At 39.6% G+C, this 22803-nt stretch overlaps 1 protein-coding gene and 1 long non-coding RNA gene across 4 annotated transcripts in view; one reads left to right on the forward strand and one right to left on the reverse strand.

The window, feature by feature from the left end:
* The window catches only part of LOC309662438, a 30864-nt gene extending 12528 nt beyond the window's left edge, over positions 1–18336 (forward strand). Inside the window, exon 2 of the long non-coding RNA XR_014264681.1 lies at positions 13730–18336. This is a non-coding gene — a long non-coding RNA (uncharacterized lncRNA). The remainder of the gene's footprint in view (positions 1–13729) is intronic.
* The window catches only part of ITGB6 (integrin subunit beta 6), a 125909-nt gene continuing 113865 nt past the window's right edge, over positions 10760–22803 (reverse strand). For all 3 annotated transcript variants that reach the window (XM_082464978.1, XM_082464979.1, XM_082464977.1), the window contains 2 exons: positions 18714–18880; positions 10760–12912 (listed from right to left, as the gene is read on the reverse strand). In XM_082464978.1, coding sequence (XP_082321104.1) covers positions 12814–12912; positions 18714–18880 — 266 coding nt within the window. In that variant the 3' untranslated portion in view covers positions 10760–12813. The remainder of the gene's footprint in view (positions 12913–18713; positions 18881–22803) is intronic.

The following is a 22803-nucleotide window of genomic DNA, read 5'->3' on the forward strand; positions in this document are numbered from 1 at the left end:
TGAATCAGCCCATTTAATTTTAAATATTGTGAGATTCAATTTGCTAACATTTTGTTTAGAATTTTTTCTGTCTATGTTCATGAAGGATATTGGTCTTTAGTTCTCTTTTCTAGTAATGTTTTATCTGGCTTTGGTATCAGATTAATGCTGGCCTCAAAGAATGCTTTGGGAAGTATTCCCTTCTCTTCAATTTTCTGGAAGAGTTTGGGTAGAATTGGGAGGTATTTTTTCCTCCTTAAGCATTTGGTAGCATTCATCTGTGATGCTATCTGAGCCTGATGTTTCCTTTGTGAGAAGGTTTTTATTATAATTTCAATTTCTTCTGCAGATATAAGGCAATTCGGGTTACCTATTTTTTTTCTTGAACAAACTTTGGTAGTTCTTGTCTTTCAAGGAATTTTTCCATTTTATATAAGCTTTCAAATTTATAGGCATAAAGTTGTTCATAATAGTCCCTTATTTATTCATTTAATATCTGTAGAATCTATAGTGATGTCACCAGTCTCATTCCTGATATTGGTAACTTGTGTTTTCTCTTTTTCTTTCCCTCATCAATCTGGCTAAAGGTTTACCAATTTTATTTACCTTAAAGAAGCTTTTGGTGTATTGATTTCCTCTATTGTTTTCCTGTTTTCTATTTCATTGGTTTTCAGTTTGATCTTTATTATTTCCTTTCTTCTGCTTACTTGTGCTTTATTTTTTTCTTCTTTTTCAGTTTCTTAAAGTAGAAGCCTGAGGTCATTGATTTGAGACCTTTCTTGTTTTCTAATATAAGCATTTATTGCTATAAATTCCCTCTAATTACTGCTTTGGTGGCCTGTTATGTATTCTGGTATATTGTACTTTCAGTCAGTTCAAAACCTTTCTAACTTTCATTTTGAGTTCTTCTTCGACCATGGGTTACTTAGAAGTGTGTTATTTACTTTCCAAATATTTGAGGATTGTCCAGATATCTTTTTGCTTTTAATTACTAATGAAATTCCTTGGCCGAAGAAGACACTTTATGACTTAAGTCCTTTTAAATTTATTGAGAATCGTTTTATGGCCTGGAGGAGTATGGTCTATTATGCTAAATATTTTTTTGTGTGAAAATTATAGTACCTTGTTTATTTATATCATACCTGTTGTAAGCATCTGTAATTATGTTTTAAAATTAATTTTTATTGGAGTATAGTTTCTGCTGTACAGCACAGTGAATCAGTTACACATATACATATATCCACTCTTTCTTAGATTCTTTTCCCATACAGGCCATTACAGAGTACTGAGTAGAGTTCCCTGTGCTATATAGTAAGCTCTTATTAGTTATCTATTTGATATATAGTAGTGTGTATATGTCAATCCCAATCTCCCAATTTATCCCTCCCCCTCCCCACCTTTCCCCCTTGGTAGCCATAAGTTTGTTTTCTACATCTGTGACTCTACTTCTGTTTTGTAAATAAGATCATTTGTACCATTTCTTTTAGATTCCACGTATAAGTGACATCATATATTTGTCTTTCTCTGTCTTACTTCACTCAGTGTGACAGTCTCTAGGTCCATCCATGTCACTGCAATTATGCTAAATATTTCATGTGTGCTTAAAAAGATCATGTCTTCTTCTGTTTTTGGGTAGAGTATTCTAGAAATGTTAAGTAAGTAAGCTGGGACAATTGTCGGACTGTATGGTCAGGCCACCCAAGATGGCTGTTCTCTTGCTTTCCTTACATCCCCTGCTGGAGCAGTCCCTGCCTTACCTACACCCTATTCATCTGACTGACCTTCCCTTTTAATCACAGAGCCTAATCAGTAAATGCCTACATACTTGCCCCCGGCACCAGCTAGTGGTTGTTCTAATCTTTAGGTCAGAACTCTCTCCAATATGATAGTTTGTCAAAGGGTCATTGAGAGGCGTGCTCCTCTGCTCGTTTCTCTGGTAACCGATGAGCCAACCTGACGTCAACTTCCATTATAACTGGTAACCTCCCTCTCCCCCGGTAGCAAAGACTGCTGCCTTGTCTTGCCCACCATCTGACTCACTGGGTAGGGTGTTGCTCCAGGACCTTGCTTCAGACATGTAAGATTCCCTCCATCCATCAAACCATTGATGTCTCTGTCGCTGACTCCGGGCTCTTTCTTCAGTCTTGAGGCTGGGCAAATAGAGGGCTTGCAAGCCTGCGGATACAGCCCAACAGGGACTCACCTTGTTTGTTTCCTATATCTCAGGGATAACTGCCCTTTAATGCCTGATGTCCATTGTCTTGAAAACCATTGTTTCATGTATTTTATTTGTTTGTTTTTGTTTATACACGTGGCAAGGTAAATCTGGTTGGTCCCCGTTACTCTGTCTTTTTTTGAAAGCAGAAATGTCTTTTTTTTAGGGATATTTTTTCTCACATCTGCATTTGACCTTTAGATGAGGGGAAGCAGGAGACAGGAAGAAAACACTAGCATAAGGAACTCTAGAAATCTGTAAAATAACATTTTTTTTCAATGGCTTATGACTCTGCTTGGTTTTTTCCCTAGGAGTATGTGTGGTGTGTGTGTGTGATTAGTACATACAGTAATGCATTTCACACTTAACTAGAATGAGTAGACTTCAGAACCAATGAGTAAACAAAAAACAAACCAACCAATCAAATCTGAGCAGCCAAGTTAGATGTAAAATCTTAGAAGCATGTTACTGAAGTGTCTGGGCTAAAAAGTCTGTGTTTTTAAGGGTACAAATGAACTTATTTACAAAACAGAAGTAGAGTCATAGATGTGGAAGATAGGCTTATGGTTACCAGGGGATAAGGTGGGGGAGGGTTAAATTGGGAGATTGGGATTGACATATACACACTACTATATATAAAATAGATAACTAATAAGAACCTGCTGTATAGCACAGGGAACTCTACTCAATACTCTGTAATGGTCTATATGAATTTTAAAAAAAAAGAGTCGACATAGGTATATGTATAACTGATTCACTTTGCCGTATACCTGAGGCTAACACAACACTGTAAGTCAACTATACTCCAATAAAAATTTTTTAAAAGTCTGTGTCTTATTTAAGGAGAATACTTCAGACCCATAGTCTTATGAATGATTCTAACATTGGGATATCAGGTTTCCAACCAATTTCACAGAAATGGTATTTGAAGGACAAGGGGCTGCAGTAGGCATTCACCCTGGGAAGCCTGATGAGGGGTCCCTGCACTCCAGCAGCCATCCCGTTCCAGGCCAGGGCATCCTTGTTTCCGAAGCATCCGGTCCATCTTAGGCAGTGCAGGAAAAACACTGACCAGGTCTTCCCTTCACCTTTCTTTTCCTAGGCTCCATGAAGACCATTTGCCTTCCATTAGCATTGTCTTTCCTCAGACCATAGAGTAGAAAGTACCATCAACTGTCTTGTATCTTTCTTATAGAAGTCACATTCCAGCCCTTTTCTAGTTCTCTTATTTCTATTTATGGATATCCACATTTTCCTGAGTCACTTATTCCGAGATGGTCTCTTGGGTTATTTCTGCAAGGGGTTAATCATCTCCATTTGTGCTGATTTTCACTAGTGTCATTTCCAGAGTAATTTAACTTCCAGTTCTGGGGACAGCACACTCGCCCTCTGTGGGCTGGATAAAGGGATGCTGTGCTTAAACCGAATTACCCAGGCAGCTCGACAGTACTTTCTATACCATTCCACTCCCTCCAGTGTGATGAAATACTCTGCCTTCCGGTTTCTTCTCTGGTCCTTTGCCTTTAATTGTGTTCCCTAAGGGGGTTGTGTGACTCACCTACGTGAGCTACAGAAAATCTGCATCTCTTTTCACTACATCTTTTATGTTTTGACTGTGCTCTCTATTCAGGCAAATTCCAGTTTATTAGTAAGAGCAATTATTTTCAAGAAAGGTTAAGCCCAAATCTGAACTGGTCCTGGCTTGTTAGCTTGAGTGTCTTAAAAAATGAAATCTGAAACCTGTTACTTGTGTTCGTTATTTATCATAAATAGTTGTGGCCTTGTTATTTCCATCAGAATTCTTAATTTTGCCTATAGGTCCTCACGACCTACATTATTCCTCTACTCTCTGTCTCCCACCCCCCAGTTTTCCCTACTGCCTTCCTGTTTCTCAGAAAAGCCTGCGATTTGTTTTCTGGGCTGCCCCTCGTGGGGGACTGGCTAGGGAAAGGACTAAGTGAGAAACATTATTCTGAAATTATTTTTAGAGCTGAGCAATGACCTCTACGGGTGTACAAATGTTAATTTGAGAAATGTTGCCCGAAATTGTTTTTCCTTTGTCTACCTCCATAGCAGATATGTCTGTCCTTTGAATCCCAAACCCTTCCAAGTGTCAGCACCCAGTGGGTTCTGAATAAAGTCTTTTTAACATTGAGACCTGAATTTCGCTGGTGGTATTTTTCATCATGGTACCTAGAAGACTTAAGGGACCTCTTCTGAGGTTCATGTTCACCTCTAGTATCTGGGGATCCCCAGGGGGCACGTCCCATGCCCCATGGCAACTTGGTGGTGCTCCTTCTGGCAGCTGCCTACATGGCACCACACCCAGGCCTGGAACATCACTCCAGCTCCACTGCCTGAGCTGAATATGTGCCTCCAGGCCACGCTGAGGCTCCCGTCACCCAGTGTGATCCCTCCTGCTTCTCACCTCCAGGCTCTGCTCCACAAGCAGCCCTGGCAGGACCTGTTCCATGATGGCCACTCACCTCTGCACCACTGCTGCATGCTCTGCCTTCCCAGCCAACAGACCATCTGTCTTCCTTTTGCCATTTGGAGGCAGCTCCTCTCTACTCTGTTCCTGTCTTCAAAGGGGCCTCACAATAGGCCTCAGGGTTTAGCAGGTCAGACTTCAGTTTACACAGAATTCTTTTAAGGGCTGGTTTAAGAAGCTGTCACCCCATATACTCAGAACCAGCATTCTCCTCTTACAGTTTGACCCTTGTTCTGAGTTATCTAGCTCATGGTATCAGAGACTTTTCTATGTTATTCTTTTTCACGTACTTCATGGTTTTTCCGAAATTTGTCTTCTGTTTTACCTCTTCCCTTTATGTCCCCACTTCTCCAATTATACCTAGACTCCAGCCTTGGCTACTCCGCTCTTTTTGACAGAAGGGATTATTGGAGGCACTCAGTTAATAAACACAGCTATCATTTCCTGCATATTTATTGAGTGTATATGTCAAGTACTTTAATATATTGTTTCATTTAATTCTCACAACAACCCTAGGAAATAGGTGAGAATACATGCAGTAGTGACAAACAGAAGCAGGATGAGGACAGGAGTGTCTGTCAGATTGTTACCTCTTCCCTGTGAACTTCTCAGTATGTGAAGTTAGACGCATTAAATATTCACACCCTGTTACTGCCTACATCTACGTCTAGGATATTAAAAGGTAACTTTGTGTGCCAAGAAAGTTGCTTTGCAGCTGCAGCATAAAAATTACTATATATCCTTTCCTGTGTCCATCTGGAACTGAAGTCATTTTCAGGTTTTTTAATTAATCACAGAGTTTTATTAAAGCATGGGCTGGTTATCTCTTAAAATGAGTATTAGATCTGAATAAACCAAATAATGACTGAACATGACCACGAAAGCCTCAGAAGAAAAACATTGTATATTTTTCTTGCCTTTATGACAAATTCATCTCTTTTATTATTCCCAGTGTTTTTAATCTTCTTTTATTTATATGTTTCTTCTCCAATTCCATCTTCTTAGTAAAAGTGTTTCCAAAATCTGACACACTTCTTGAAATCAATGAAATAGACATTTAATATACCAAAACTATGCAAGATACATTTAATAGCTAGTCTGCTTAATTTAAATGTTCATTTTCCCACTGCAGTGTTTATAAAACTAATAGCATTTTGTAGAGAATATAGTAGAATATAGTCATTTATTACAGGAGATGAATAAACAAATAAAAGAAGCATAGTTTTTATTTTTAAAAAGTATGAAACAAAATAGTTGTTAATCGAAGGAGAGAATTATGAAATAACTGTTAAGTTTATTAGTAGTGTTAAGAAGTGTTTTTTTGTAAGACATTTCATAAAGGCGATGACAACTTTAATTTGAGCACTTTAAACACTGTAGCCTAAGAAGAACTCTTGAAAGAAGTTTTAAGCAAATGGTAATCATCACCTTTAGTATTTCAAAGACTAATCATAACTTGTATCTCCACTAGCTTGTTTGGGGAAACAAACAAACAAACAAACAAACAAACACAACAAGGGCTTCCGAATTACCCATACTGGAGAGCCATTCCTGCCACAGTCATTACTATTTTCTGATTTCTTTTGCCATCACCATCAACCCAGCCCCACTCCTGCCTCTCCTTTCTAATTAATTAGCTAGCAAAGTGGGGCACTCGTCCACTTTTCCCTCCAAGTTCTCTGTCCTGCTGCCCATGCTGGGCCTCTCTGAGGTGCCGGACGAGGACTTGCAGGTGTTGGCTTCTGCTGGAGCAGCCCCGAGGGTGGCCGGGGGGCAGTGAGCAGAGCAATGTGTGCACTCAGCAAGGACTTACAGGAAGACAGAGGCTCTCCAGTCAGATAACCAAGTCCACCCACTTAGCATAAAACACCAGCGTCCCACAAAATGCCCCTGTGGATGTAGAAGCCTTTGCTGCTGAGAGAAGTTTCCTTGACATGTCAAGACCCCTACCTCCAAAACATCCTAAACTTTCCTGCCAGAACTCACAATGTGAACATCACATGTGTGCATAGTGGCAGCCCTCTGAGGTATCTGACTTAAAGGGTGACAGGCAGAGCTCTAGAAGGAGAACTGATCTGGACACGCCCCACACTCATGCTCAGGCTGGCTAACTTGGTTGGTTAGAGTCTGATGCCTTGAAAGGGTCTTTACTTTATAGCTAGATTGATCGTAAGCCTGCAGGTAAGCCTACATGGTTCAGGGCAAATCCATGATTACATCTGGGAAAGCAACTCTAAGACATATCCTACCAGATGCAGATTAGTAGTAAAGGTGAGCACTGCCATTGACCTTCAGGATAGGATGGTGTTTAAGACTGAGGCTTCAGAGTGAGATGTGCTCAGGTCAAAATCCTGCCCTTGTATATATGTCCATGCCACTCTCTCACTTCGTCCCAGCTTACCCTTCCCCCCACCCCGTGTCCTCAAGTCCATTCTCTGCATCTGCGTCTTTATTCCTGTCCTGCCACTAGGTTCTTCATAACCTTTTTTTTTTTTTTTAGATTCCAGATATATGTGTTAGCATACGGTATTTGTTTTTCTCTTTCTGACTTACCTCATTCTGTATGACAGACTCTAGGTCCATCCACCTCACAACAAATAACTCAATTTTGTTTCTTTTCCCTCAGCTTTCTGAATGCCAGTTTCCCTCTTAGTAAAGTGGGGAAAACAATACAAGCCTAAATACAATAAGATACATAACATACTTTACATAATGCTGGTTATGGTAAATAATCAATGAATGGTGGCTTTTATCATTATTATGTCCTTAACTGGGATTTATAAGACAGTAGAGCATGGTGGTTAAGAACATGGATTCCAAATCCAGAGTTCAAATCCTGGCTTCAAAGCTTGCTAAGTTCATGACCTGGGCAAGTTACTTAATATCTGTAAAACAGGAGATACTAATAATACCATTCCAAAGTATGGTTGTGAGCTCTGTATAAATGGGCATATAAAAAGTTCTTGGAACAGTAAATGTTACCTATTTTTATTAACAATGTAAGTTATTTAATGCTAGTAAGTTACACCTATTAAAATAAGAAACAATAAATACCTCCATTAATATAATAGATGTATCTAATAAGATACATCTATTAAAGCAAGGAAGAAATATATATGTATGTATATATGCACACAAACACGCACTGATATTAGGTCTAGCAAAGCCAGCTGGATGAAAAAAAAACCACAGTGACTTTTTCCCCAGTCAGTTATTGACAAACAGTGGAGTTTCATGACGCACTGTCTTTCAGTGTTGACCTGGAACTGGGTTGGCTACTATACAAGGACCATGAATGTAAACACATTTCAGGCTAAAAAAGCATATACTGTTTGAGCAGTAAGTCTCCTCATTAAACGTGTACCTAGAAATCGCAAAGATCAGATTGAAATTTCAAACTGACCTAGAACTTCTGTGGGATTTGTAAAGCCTTGAAGTTGTTCACAACACCAAAGAGCATGTGTGAGTCTAATCTGTGCCTTCCAGGGCCCGGTCTCTCCCAGGGTCTAGCTCCGGGACAAGCTTAAGAGAGGAAGAATTCCTAAGTTGCCCATGCTGCTCGCTCTTTGCTGGTTGTGCAGCCAAGTGGGAGAGAACAGAAGATCACACATTTGACCCTTCGCTCAGCCTAGGGTGATTCACATTTGGAGGCCTCTAGAGCACAAGGGAGGCGGCATTTAGCAGCCTACAGCCCACATTTAACAGCCTACAGTCCACAGCTCAGAAGAATTCATACGTTGGCCCAAGTAGTGACTATTTGACCACCGTCCACCATCCTGGCCTCATGTAAAACTCCACTCATTTAGTACTAGAGCATCCTAGTCCAGCTATTAAAAGAGGCCCCGAACACTTAAGTTCCCTTGCTTTTTAGCTGTGTTGGCTTGAGTCTGCTGCTGTATAATGAAATTTAATAAAAGGGAGAATTTCTATTTATCACATTTCATTTAATCCCTGTTTCTCATTCCCTCTGAATAAGGGGAATGAATAATGAGTTTTTTTTTCCCATTTCGATGTCCATAAAATGAGGCTGATATAAAATCATTATGAACAACATTGAAATAAATTTACCCTCTTGAGAGATCAACTTTCTCCTGCAGTTAAAGAATATTATTGGTGGGATCGCTTCTCTCGTATCATGTCCCTTCAAGAAGTGCTGGAAGAAATGGGTGTGGAGAGGCGAGGAGAGTGATTCAGAGGACACTTGCTTGCTTTGGGAGGATTCGGGGTCTTCCATTTGGGGGGTTGCACAAGAGTATTTCAGGGCACGATTGTTTCTGGTGTTGAGGAGGGTTAAACCTGAACCAGATTAAATGCACCACGTGGGCTCAGCTGAAATCCCCATGGTGCTGGGCCATTTCACTCTTGCCTTGGAGCCCTGCAGGATGCCTTCATCAGGGGAACAGCAGGCCCCAAAGGGTGAATACATTTAAAATGAATAGCCAACCACTCCCACCCCCATGTGTCTCATTCTCAATATCGCCCAGAGTTGCTGTCCCCAAAACTTTCTCTTCCCTTTCCCCCAAAACTTCCTGCCTCTTCCCCAAACCTAGCTGGGGAAACATATTGTTTCTTTCCCCTCCTCTTAATGGCTCAACTCAGATCGACTTATTCTTGCATTCTTCTTTTAACATTTCTGTTTTCTTAATTACCCAGCTTTAGCTGCCACTCTGGACTTGGGCACAGGACTTGCTGTGGCCCCCAACCCCCGGGGAGTTAGGTGGAAGCTGGGGCTCTACCCCGAACGGAACTGTGTGAGTAGGTGTTGGAGCTACTCCCAGCTTAGACCCAGGGAACAGGTGGAGTCAAGTGGATCTGGGATGTGTGTAAACTGGATCCAGTACCCTGATAGTGTATATTTATTTGTTTATTTTCTTCTCCCCGACTTGGGAGCATAGGGATTGGTTATCTTGTTCATTGCTGAATCCATATTCATAAGAAATGTGTCTGGCATATATTAGGTACTCAACAATACTGATTGAATGAATTTATTGAGCCCCTGCTATGTGTTGGGGATTGTTATAGGTGCTAGAAAAGACAGGAACTGCCACCATCTAACAGATGGAAAAACTAAGGAGAAAAGTGACTTTCTCAGGGCTATTCAAAATGGAAGCAGTTTCTGGATTTCCAGACATCTGGCCTTTCGTCTACAAGAAACAGCTTGTTTCTGAATATTAGCATGCTTGACTTGACTTCCCCTGTCTTTTTGTAAAGATAGGGTCTTTCTGAGAGAAAGGATTTTTTCTAAGTTGACTCCTTTTGTGAGCATTTGGTCTTTCTCTGCTTAATTTTTCTGATTTGGAAAATGAGCATGGCATCATGGAATCTATTGGGTTGGCCAAAAATTTCTTTCGGGTTTTTCGCCTAGCATCTTACAGAAAAACCCAAATGAACTTTTTGGCCAACCCAATACAAATGGATGCCCAGGAAGACAGCACTACCTGACTGTATTAGTTTGCTGGGGTGGCCATAACAAAATACCACAGACTGGGGAGCCTAAAAATAAGAAATTAATTTTCTCACAATTCTGGAGGCCAGAAGTCCAAGATCAAGTTGTTGGCAGAGTCTTCTGAGGTCTCTCTCCTTGGGCTGTAGATAGCCGTCTTCTCCCTGTGTCTTTATGTGATCTTCCCTTCCTGCATGTCTGTGACCTAATCTCTTCTTATAAGGACACCAATCATACTGGATTAGGGTTACCTCATTGTAACTTAATTACCTCTTTAAATTTCTTATCTCCAAATGCAGTCATATTCTGAGGTACTAAAGGTTAAGACTTTAGAATGTGAATTTGGGGGTGAGAATCACAATTCAGCCCAAAACACTTACCCTAAAGAACTTGATTTTACAAAATGTGAGGTAATGTCCAGGCCTGTTTAAAAACCTCGTGATGTCAGTGTTGTAAACATGCAGCAAATTACAGCCCATGCCCTGCTGTCTCCTGCCTTTGGTGGCTGCCTTTTCTCCTTGGCCGCAGACTGAGACCAGCAAGGCGATCAGAACAGGTCACCCAGGGATCCAGAAATACAAGAAGAGGGTTTTGTGCCAGGTAAATAAAAGGAATTATCATTCATCTAAGGTTCATTGTTTAAATTACCACGTTTATTTATGTCAACACAAAATACAATAAAACAACTTACAAAAAACCCATTTTATCATCACGTAACATAAATCTTCAGTGAACAGAAGTACTACTGTTAATGTTTTGGCCTTTTCAAGGTCCAGCCTTGGGTCAAAACAGTATTCAGAGAAATAGCAGATTCTTTTCTACCTTCCCCAATATACACACAAAGGAAATTTATATATTCTAAAATCCCATTCCAGTAATAATACAAAAATATCACATGTAGAGATGAATACCACTATTGTGTCATTGGTATTGCAACTTCCTTCTTGCTCTAGATTTCCCACGACCCTGAGCTTCAGTCAGGAACGTATGGGGGCATCAGCCCTTCAGGTTTCCCAAGTGATTAGTAATTCTTTTAGTATAACTGTATACTACCCAAGTGTCTAATTTACCTGAGTTATTTAGAAACCTGAAAAAAAAAGTCTCCAAGTGATCAAATGTGTACCAAGCTAACTGATAGAGTTGAAGAGACTTACTGTAGATTAATCTGTGCCAGTTCAGTGGATAAATATAAAGCCTCCATTACCTAATGAAGTACTCACCTAGTAAAAGGCTTCACATTACAATTTACTCAAAGGTAATAAACATTGCACAAAAGTACAAGACCTCACCTACATTCCAGTAGTTTAAGTGCTATTTGCTTAGTCACTACATTATCAAACAAATGGTAGTTATCACTTACCTAACAAAATCTTTCTGTCATTTCACTGACAAGAGTCAGTCTCACCCTGTGGAAAGAAGCAATGGCTTGGAGCTAGAAGACCTCAGTTCTGGACCAGTTCTACCCACTCTCTGAGGCTTAGTTTCCTTATGAGGATCAAATGAGATGAAAGTGTTTTATAAAGCAGTATTAACTATAAAAAATAATATTCTACAGAGTTCATCTCTTCAATTAACCTATGGATCCCTAATTACCCACATGTATTTTGCAAGTAAAATCTTACTTTTTAAAGTAACATATTCACCATATGCAACTGAAATGTGCAAGCTGTGTTATGTAAATGAGAAAAGAATATAGATTTAAATAAGCCTATTACTCATGAGAGACTTGTGTACTCTTGATGTGTTTGATTTAAAACCACTAAAAATTTTATTCTGTTTAACCCATGGTCCTTTTGTATATTATTGGAGCTCTTTTTGAATAAGCTATCTAACCATTTAAAGTAAATTTTTTAACAAGAAATTAAAACTTTCACATGACATTTACAGGGTTTACATGACTGTGAAACTGAGTAAAATGGGTTGAGAAATACAGAAGGAGTAATAGTTTGAAAACTCAGGGTCAATAGGGAAACTGAGTATAGAAGTTTGTTTTCAGGTAATTAAACATAATCTAACGATAGACTTGTTATTTTTGTTTTTTACTGGTGACTTCCTAATTTATAAATTACTTCTTCTTCATCTGTAAAACAAAATACTTGACTTTTGGGTATGTTCAAATCCGCAAAAATTATTAACACTTCATTTTCATTCTTACACTTGGGACAGGTTTGGAAGAATTGCATCCTACGGCTGAAATAAAAGTCAGCATCTCATTTTTTCATAAATTAAAAAAAAATCCTCCTTTAGGAAAGGGCAGATTTACTAAAAGTTTAGAATTCATTGGCAAGTGTGAGTATATAATGTGAGCATATGGACTTTGTGACTTTGCTGAGACAAAGACGTCAGGTATTCCTGCAACAAATGAGATTCTAATTTCAAACATTTTTCAAATGCAAATCAGGCCCCCATGAATCATTTTGATGATTTTTTGAGGCATTAATGCAACAGAGTTAGTATTCCTGAAATGATCCCCAAAGTCACCCCTTTTCTAAGGATATTTCTCTTCTTGATTATTTTGAACCTGCCAACATAGTCTCTAACCTTCACACAGAGAATGACTGATCTCCAAATGACCTATTATTATCTTAAACCAACCTCATTTTGAAACAACAAAGAAAGAAAAATTAAATAGTGCATTAACATTTCATATCAGTGAAACAGACTTTTTCCGTGCGTAAAGTAGTTCTATCCATCCGTGGAAAGGTCTACCTTTTGTTTTTCCCTGTGTTTATAGGTTACATTTTTAAAGGTACTGGTGGAGCCTCTGTACAGTGGATTGGTTCCCTAAAAAAAAAAAAGGTCCAAATGAAAGTATGTATATTATGTTATTACATGGTTTTAATATAGCTAAATAATTTCATTGTATATTACAGATTGGAAGATGAGAGTCAGGCTCAATCTTGAAAGCCATTTGAATAGTTTTGATTAATTTGATATGTCATAATCTTAGCATTTAAAAATGTATACATCTTTATTTTTTTTATTATGAAGAGCCAGTCCCATGCGTGCAACCTAGAAATCTTACCCATTTTGGAAATGCACTAAATCATGGATAGAAAACAAGACTTTGGCTGTTTTGGTCACTGCTGTTTTACCAGAGCTGAAAACAGTTCAGCTAGCTCACAGTAGGCACTCGGAATTTATTGAATGAATAGAATGAACCAATAGGTGACCCAAAAGTGAAATGTAAAAACTAAAAATGGGAAAAGTGAACTGGTAGAAGCACACAAAGATGAACGACGTAGTATCCGCCTTTAAGATATGTGTTGCTGGCGAGAGGCATCAAACAAGGGCACAAATAATCTTGCTAAAATGAGATCAAAATTCAGAAAGAGTGACAACTAGCTGCTTGAGAGAAGCAGGGAAAGATCCCCAGGACAGCAAACACCTGCTGTGGACAGTAAAAGAATTCAGTGGCTTTTCCTTACTAGAGAATAACAGTGTGGGAAGGAGGGAGTCACAAGAGACTGACATGTGGGACGCTGGGCTCATGAAGGAGTACAGGTCCCAAGGCAGGTTGGGCAAGACAGCTTTGCCCTTGGGGCAATAGAAAGGTTGTGTGTCAAAGCCTGGATAATTAGGTTGTGCTATTTGGCTGTAGATGTGATTCCAGGTGCCGTCACCAGGACCAGAAGGACCAAAGCTCTCTAGGTGTTTGGAGAAATGTCCAGCCTGATCCTCCCACTTCTCTCCTTTGGTTTCATTGTTCCAGGCAGGAACAATGTCTGGGTAAGGAGCAGTTTCTTCCCTCCCATTTCCCAAGGTCGACCACACAGGCTTCAGCATCAGACAGTCTGGGTTTCAAGCCAGCTCCACCACAAAACCTTACTTAAGCAATTCCGAGCTTTGGCGTCCTCATCCATAAGAGAGATTACCAAAGTGCCCACCTGGTCCATGAGGTAACGTACTTCAGCAGGTGCCTGGCACATAGTAAGTGTTTAATAAATGCTGCCTCTTCTTATTAGTACTCACTTATAACTCTTCTTCGCATTTGGAATTTCCTTTTCTTTTAGGTCCTAGAGAGGGTACTAAAGATATTTCCCCCCAGGGCTTTGGGACTCAACATTTCCAAGCCCATTTCTGAGTATTATGGAGTCTGGGTACCACCTCTAACCCTCCAAATTACTAAATGTTATACATTGGTCTCCTTATCCCATGAACTGCAGAGATGGTAGCAATTTCTAGGCATAGATTTGAAAAAAACACAATTGTACTTGTCTTCTCAGTACATTTCTCTCGCCTCTGAGAAGAACTGAATAAAACTGAAAACCATTCCCTGGCCTCTCCCACTTGTTGCCCTTGGATTCACTGCAGTGTCTTCATTGTGAGGAGGAACCACACCTGCACCTGTTTCTACATTGCCCAGAGCCAGTGGCCTGACCTCTAACTGAGTAACATGTTACCTTTGTCCATGTGCCTTTGGAGAGAGATGCTATCTCAGTAATAAGGGCAAATAGAGAAGAGGTTACTTGGTGGTGGATGATGAGTGAAGGCCAATTGACCATATTGCTTCTACTCCTGAGGTCAGCCTGGATAATCATGAGGACCCTACAGTCCTTATTTAGTCCTACTACAATAAGAACTTGAGATTTGGAGGGTGTAGGGCAGACTGATGTGGTCTTAGATGCAAGTGGAGTCTTGTTTGCAAATAAAAATCATGGGTAGAATTCTATTAACTTTAAGAGATTGCAAGCTATTAAGTTTAAGTTGGCTACAGAAGAATAAAGGACTCAACTGAAGAGGAAAGATGGAAAAAGTAAGATGTGTAGGCTGGGAATGATGGGTGGGGTACTGTCCTGGAGGAATAGAGGGACTTAGGAAACAGAAAGGACACTTGGTTAAGAGTAAATAGTCTGTGAGCAGGGTCAGGGAAGATCTTTGTAGGACTAGGAGTTCTGTTGTGGGCCCCATCCCAGATCATGTCAAACATCCCACATCCCACACTAAAAATAATTTATATGCACGACAAAGGAGGTGCCTTGAGTTGCAACTGACTGAATACACAATGCTATTTTGAGGACATTTAGTTGAATGTTTCATTTTGATTATGCAGTTTTCATTCTGTGTTTTGAAGCAACTTTGTTTATCAAGGTCTACAATATTTGTGTGTGTGGGGGGGAGCATCTCTTGAAAAGCTAGTTATAGGGCTTGGGCATGCTAATAGGGGTGAGGGATGAAGCAGATCCCACCACAGTAGGAGGGTAAGGTGGAAGCTTAAAAGTGGGGAAAGAGCAAGTATACATTGTCAGGGGGCAGTAGTGTTTCCTGGCCTCAGCTGATGATCAGAACTCAGGAGAATGAGCTCAAACAGGATTCTGTTGGCAGGAGAAAGTGTGGCAATGTCCCACACAGCCTCCTCTAGTGCCACGTAGGTGGCAACCTCCCTACCCAGGATTTCCAGCTGAGACACATGTTTGGGTCTAGCTCCATTTCGGGTGGGTCTGCACTCCTGCACTGTTTAGACAAGGTCAGGTTTCCCCCAACCATCTGGGCTGACCAGGCTGATTCCCCCAGGAGTCTGGGGGTTGCTAATTTAGGCTGTGGATTTTACAAAGGCAATGGCACATTTTTAGAGCTTGAAAAAGTGGTAATAAGAAAGCTCTCTGTCACGACCCACAGCTCCCTTAATGATTGCCTAACTGCCAAACGCAGACCTGATTTGCTTAGCACAGTACAAAATCAATCCATGACTGCAACGAATGTCAGACTGAACATTTTTTTGCCTCTAGTTAATGACTTGTCATCCTAGAAAAAATGTCTAATCAAAAATGGATTTAAATATCTTCCCTTTGTGTTTTCATAAAGAATATGGATGGGGGGATTATTTCTAAAAGCATAATAAAAGGTAACCTTTCTTCATGGCTACGATGAATGAAATGTTTCAGGAGGCAAGAACAAAGCTCTTACTCATCCTGAGCTCTGTCACCTTTAGAGTCTAATGGGGGCCTAGGGGTCAGAGGTCCCACTACTGTCCCCGGAGATCCCCAGGGGTTTGAAGACCAAATTCAGTTCTTCAAGAAGAAATAGGTTTTAGATAAAAACAAAATCAAATTGAGGACCCCAAAATGGATGCACTGAGCAATATTCTTTTTTTTCCAATAGGACATATTAGTGAAATTTGAATTGAGTTATTTGAATTAAACCTCTTTTGCATCCAAGTGAATAATTATGACCCAGTCATTATCTAGTCCAGAACATCAAACACTTGTTATTCAAAGAAACTCAATTTAACAGGGAATAATATTTTTCTTTTATGCTTTTATCTGTTTAATGCATATTTTTGTTCCACTTTAGGTGAAGAGACAGCAAAAATTCAGCATTTGAATTTCAGTCATGTTCTACATCCTGAGGGAAAACAATTCATGTTTTGGAGGAAATTAACTGTTAATTAAAATGTTATTTTAAAGATATTAATCATTTGTCAGTATTCATGCCTTTGTAGGAGAACATGAAAATATGCTGGTTAGTAGATACACATCACATAATTGCCCAAGCGCTTGTTTGTGAACACCTGCCTATTCTTTCTAGGAGGGTCAAGGCTGTGCTTGGAAGAAGAGGCTGCAATTAGGATTTCAGCTCCACTATGGACCAACAGTTTGGGAAGTCTCTTAACCTCTCTGAGCCTCAGTTTTCTTACATTCAAAATGGGCGTGTCAAGACTACTTCACAGGGCTCGTGGTTGTTGAACTAACTGCTGCTATTGTGTTTTGTGCCAACTTAATCACATTCTTTTTTGTTTGTTTGCTTGCTTCTTTTTCAAATTCTTTTCCCATTTAGGTTATTACAGAATATTGAGCCGAGTTCCCTGTGCTATACAGTAGGTCCTTGTTGGTCATCTGTATTATATACAGTAGTGCGTACGTTATCGTTACCAGGGGAAAGGGTAGGGTTGGGGAGGAATAGATTGGGAGTTTGGGATTGACGAGTACACACTAATCAGATTGTTTCGCCTGGTTGCCTTCTGACCCCTGCCAGGCAGTGGATGAGAGTTAAAAACAACATCTGTGGCCAGGGGGTCAGGTGAAGTTAATTGCTCTAACACTTTGGCCTCATAGTACTAGGTTCTAAGTCACCAAACTAACCTGTCAGGTTACATTTTTACCTTGTTAGAGATGGATACGTTATATCCTCATTGCAAATCCTCACTTGACATTCCTAAGGGTTTTGTTTAATTAGGAAAAATCCACACACACACAAAAGAAGAGGAAAGCTGTATCAAGAACCTCTGTAGACCCAGATTCAATAGTTATGAAGATTTTGCCACACTTGCTTAACTATCCCTGTCTCTCTCTCTTTTGGCTGAATTATTTAAAAGCAAGCCCAGCCTTCACTCCTTTTTCACTATAAACCTTAATTATTTTCTAGCAAAGCCTCATGCCATTATCATACCTAATTGAATTAACCATAATTCCTAGCTATCAGTCTAATAACCAGTCTATATTAACTTTTTCCAGTTGTCCAAAAATATATATTAGCTAGAGTGCTCAAATCAGGATCAAAACAAGATCCATACATTGCATTTGGTTGTTCTGTCTAAAGGCATTTTTAATGGGAAGATAAAGTAGATAAAAATTTTCATTGTCCATTGTCCTGCACCATATATTATGGTTGTTTCAAAATAACTGCACAAGATATAAACATCCCTTATCAAGATAAATTTATCCAAAACAGAAAATTCCATTTGCTTTAGGTATTGAAGATATTATAGACCTAGAGAAAAAAGTGTTAACATCAATTTACTTGGGGAGATGAACCCAAAGGAGCATTGTATTTGCCTGTATTGCCTCCAGTGGTATCGCTGTTTTTAGAATCAGCAATGTAAGATAATTGCTATCAGATAGCTGGACACACCATTAGAGAGAGAGAGATGAAATTAAAACCATGAAATTGTTTCTGTGGACCTCTAGAAATGGAATTATCTCTCCTGTGGAAAAGAAACACAGAAAATTGGAGTCCTGTTTTGTGTTTGCCTACTGTGAAGAGGAGACACATAAATTACATTTATTGAGTACATATATTTAAAAGTTGATACTCTGGGGGTTTTTTTTCAGGTAGCTGTTTAAACTTTATGTTTTTCAGAAAAACTAACTGGACGGTATTTAAAAAGTCTTCTTGACTTTGTAACTTATTATGAGTAATGAGTATTTCCATGGAAATTGGCATGAACTGTCATACTACTCATGAACATTATTCCACTAGCTCTAACAACCGATTTATGGAAATATTTAGATACAGCACCTAAACTTTATCAAATGGGTCCTGCGGGATCCTCCTGGTGGTAAAGAATAAAATACATTTCCTTGATGTTCCTAAGTAGCTATACAGTATAAGGAGTTTCACGAGATGCTTCAGAGTAGGGGAAATCCGCATTGCACTGAGAGACAAATGTATGCTGTGAGGGCTATCTGGGTCCCAGATAATGGACAGAGGTCCCTTTGTCCCCAAAGCAGAACAGAAATCAGCTGTTGGGGACGTGGTGAGAGGAGTAGAGAAAGAACATGACATTCTAACTCTCCCAGCGCCGAAGAAAGCCGACATCCCATCTTTTGCACAGGAAAAGGAGTAGCCCCTAAGTGTGCACATACCGTTTGCCACTTGGCCTTTGACCTTTCTGCTTCAAATTTGGCAACTTCTTTCTGATCATGAAATGACACCAGCAGCTTCCAAATGCACAGTAGGACGACTCCAATGAGAAGAATAGACAGCGAAACCCCCAACATGATCATGGGAATATTCGGAGGTTGTGGACAGTCTGTGGAAACAAAGAAAATTACATTAAGAAGATGGTACAATTAATGTTCTGATGTAGCGAAAACACTTCTCATGAAATTTTCCAACCATACTTTTTCTCCTTTTGTAACACCTTTTGTTTTGCTGAATTAAAAAAAAAAAAAAGAGTTACTTGTTGAAGGGTAGCCCTATTCATTCAAAGTAGAACAAAAGATAAAGTAAGAGTTTGGTTATTCAAAGCAAATGAATAGACACTTGAATGGCTGACTCAAAAAGAATTCGAATTCAAAACAGTGACAATTAACACACATGGAATATTTAAAGGATCAATAAAAAGACTATAGTTTACTAAAGATGGTCTCTTCTGGGTATATGATAAAGCAGAAATGGAACGTGTTCACACAAACACACACACACACTTACTTTTTCATGGATTTTCTTGAACTGTATAGGAGATTATACTCAATATTAAATACAACCAACCCCTGGGAAATATACTACTTGGGCTTCCTTTTTTAATATATAGACAGAAGACAATCATGGCTTTCAGTTTTATTTCAACTCTAATGCAGTGCCCTGGTGTCCTGGAAAATTCCTGAACTGGTTTCAGGAGAGGTGGGTTCCATTGCCGTCTGACGGACAGTAGCTGCCTGAAACCATCAAGTCCCTCCATCTCTCTGAGCCCCAGTGCCCTCATCTGTAAAACAAAGATGTGGGACTTAGTGTTTCCTTAACTTCCTGATAAGCTTAAGCCCAGGTGGTCATGCTTATTAAACCCACCCCTGAAATTGCTAGCCCGAACCCCTGAGATTCTGATTCGGTGGGTCTGGATGGAGCCACAAATTTTTTATTATTAAAAGTATCCCAAGTGATTCTTACCTTCAGGGAAGTTTGAGGAATTAGGTGTTCTGTATAGTCCTTTCTACTTGAACATTCTATGAAATGTTATTTTGACTCTATTGATGATAGTAATATAATTTTGCAATTACTCAGTACCTTCTCTCATTGACAGTAGAATGACTAATAATCCTTGCAATATGCCTGGGAGATGATACATTTCTTAATGAAACATTATAATTAAGCTCCCCCTTTGCTTTCATGGGAGAAAAAAATCCCACACAAAAATTATCATTAAATATCTGTCTCCCTCTGCAAGAAGTGAGGCAAATCCATGGTATCTTGGGAGGAAATGAATCATGCTTAGTTTATCCTAACTCTTATTGCTTTTAGATATTTAATAAGGAGGGTTATACACACAGGACTAGTCATGCTGCTTTCAAGGTAAGATCTATAGCTGATCTGAATTTGAGCGGAACTAATGGCCCCCTAACAGCATGATGCCTGGCCTCACACACTTTTGTTCTTTGGCCAAAAAACCATGTAAGGAGATTATGCAGAAATAAGTAAAGGAGCTAATAAAATAGGCACTACAGTATGAAGATCTAAAGACTGTTTCTAGCATAGCAAATGAACCATGGCTGCTTTTAATAAGTGGGCAACACTCCTGCAAAGAAAGTGGCAGGCCTGTGTCAATGAGAATATATACTGGCTACATCTTTGACTGTGAAATGTCTGGGGTGGGGCATAGGACGTTCTTGCTCGAAGCAAGATGAAGCTTGCTGAGACCCTGCAGCCAGAACATGAATTAGGAGGGCTCTCCAGTAGGGAATAAATAATGGAGAAACAGGCATGGCCTGGTGGAGATAATTATTTTAAGAACTTAGAGTCATTGGGAATTAAACATTTCTCAAGAAAGGATTTGGGCCCAAGCTCCAGAGCAGGTATTACACAACAGAAATTTCCACTTCCCATACTCTCTTTAGTATTTCTTGAGATGCTCAGACTAAAGACATATTTGTAGGTGGGGCAAAAGGTTTTCTCCATCACTGTGTGCCGTCCAGGGTTGCCTGTTGAGTCTGGGTCAGTGCTGCGCCTAATTCTAAGGTGCTGAGTTTCTAATGCTGCCAATCTGGTTGCTCTGCCACATGTGGCTATTGCTCAATAGTCACTAGAAATGTGACTTTTCAGAATTAGGTTTTGTGTTAAGTGTGAAATACACACTGATTTTGAAGACTTGATATGAAAAAAGTAAAATATCTCATTAATAATTTTATATTGATTGTACACTGAAATAACAATATTTTGGATGCAATGGATTAAATAAAACATATTATTAAAATTAATTTATTTTATGCTTTTTAGTATGGTTACTAGAAAATTGAAAATTACGTGTTTTGCATAACATTTCTATGGGAGAGTGCTGAGCTGACATGGGAGAGTGCTGATCTGACCTATTTTGGGGATTCAGATATTTATGATGCTCGTACAGCCAGTGAGAGGCAGTATAGCACAGTAGTTAAGAGCACGGGCTCTGGGCCAAACTGCCTGAGATCCCCAATCAGGGCTGGTACTTAATTGCTGCAGGACCTAGCAAATTATTAACTTCTCAATTTCCTTACCTGAAAAATGGAAATAATAGCAATACCTGCTTTATATGGTTGTTGAGGGTGTTACATGAATCAATACATGTAAAACATATAGCATAACACCTGACATATGGTATTAGTAAGGGCTCAATAAATGAGAGCTGCTGTTATTATTATTATTATTATTATTATTATTACAACAAATGCACCCTTCTCGCTTTTCTATCCTCAAGACCTCAAGGGTTTGGAATCTCCAAGTTGGAAACTGTGGGTGTAACATCGACACCCATATCCCTGCTAGGAAGGCTCCCCAACTATCATTCACTGACTGCGGCTCTCATGAATGTGGCTGAAAGTTCCTCCGGAAAAAAGACGAGTGAAGCTCTCCCTATGTTCACACACACACTGATGGTGACTCTTCTCTGGGTTTTTTTTTTCTATTTGTTTGGAGAATACTGGGCATCCTTAACCTTCACATCCTCCTTTCTCATTTTGCCTCTTTTCTCTCCTTGCCTCCAACCGGCTGCCCTGGGATTCTCTGGTCTTAAAGCTGTGAGAGCAGACTACAGATTCCTGGGGACAGGCTCTGTCCTCAGGGCCCCTGGAAGCTCCGGGCCTATCGAGGAGCTCGAACATTTACCAGGAAAGAAGCATCCTTGAAGCCGTCAGGTGACTCCTGTTAAACTTCTGGGAGGTCATTTTCCCCTCACTTTTCCCTGCTACAAAAGCATAGGGAGAATAAAAAGCTTTAATAAAAAGATATCAGGGCATCTGAGGGCTCTCAGAAAGATGGCATGTTGATGTACCACTCATATTGTGTGGATGAATAAAAGAAGAAAAACCCAACAGTTCAGTAATGAGGAAGCATTTATCAACCAAGGGCATGTTTCACAAGAAAAAAAAAAAAATCAAAATCAAACCATCTAGATACAAAATCCCCTGAATTAAAAACAGAACCTACTCTGGAAGTTCAGTTTTGTTTGGAACTTGCTTTTCCAATGGAACCAATATTATAAAGAATGGCTTTGATTTCAGGAGAAGTTGCTAAAGCCACTGCCACCGTCACAAACAGAAGATGGGGGTGTAGTTGAAGAATTTGACTTTGTAAAATACATAATGAGGAGGCCAGTTTTCGTACTGTAAAGTATTTCTTCCTTGTACAGCAGGATTCACCTTAGATTTTCTTAACTAATGACCTCTACAATGCCCTTTACATACGTATTTCAAAGAAGTCAATTTACAGAAGCTTTTCAAGAGCAAGTCTCCTGGTGCGCTCTGCCCACCTGAGTGGCAAGGTCACCATCATACACTTGTCTCTTGCATTGTGCCGACCTCTCCCTCTCCCTGACCCTCAGCACTGCAATGTGATACTTTTCTAATCGTGTTTGCTTGGTTAGTTCATAACGTCTTGAACTTACTTTTGGGTAATTTTGTCATTGCTTTTCACACTCTTAAGTGATGGCAGCTTGGTACTCTTGGTTTCAAATTCAGGACTTAATACTTTGTCAGCCCACTGATA

Source organism: Balaenoptera physalus (genome assembly GCF_965194825.1).
Source record: "Balaenoptera physalus genome assembly, chromosome: 6".
Classification (NCBI taxonomy): domain Eukaryota; kingdom Metazoa; phylum Chordata; class Mammalia; order Artiodactyla; family Balaenopteridae; genus Balaenoptera; species Balaenoptera physalus.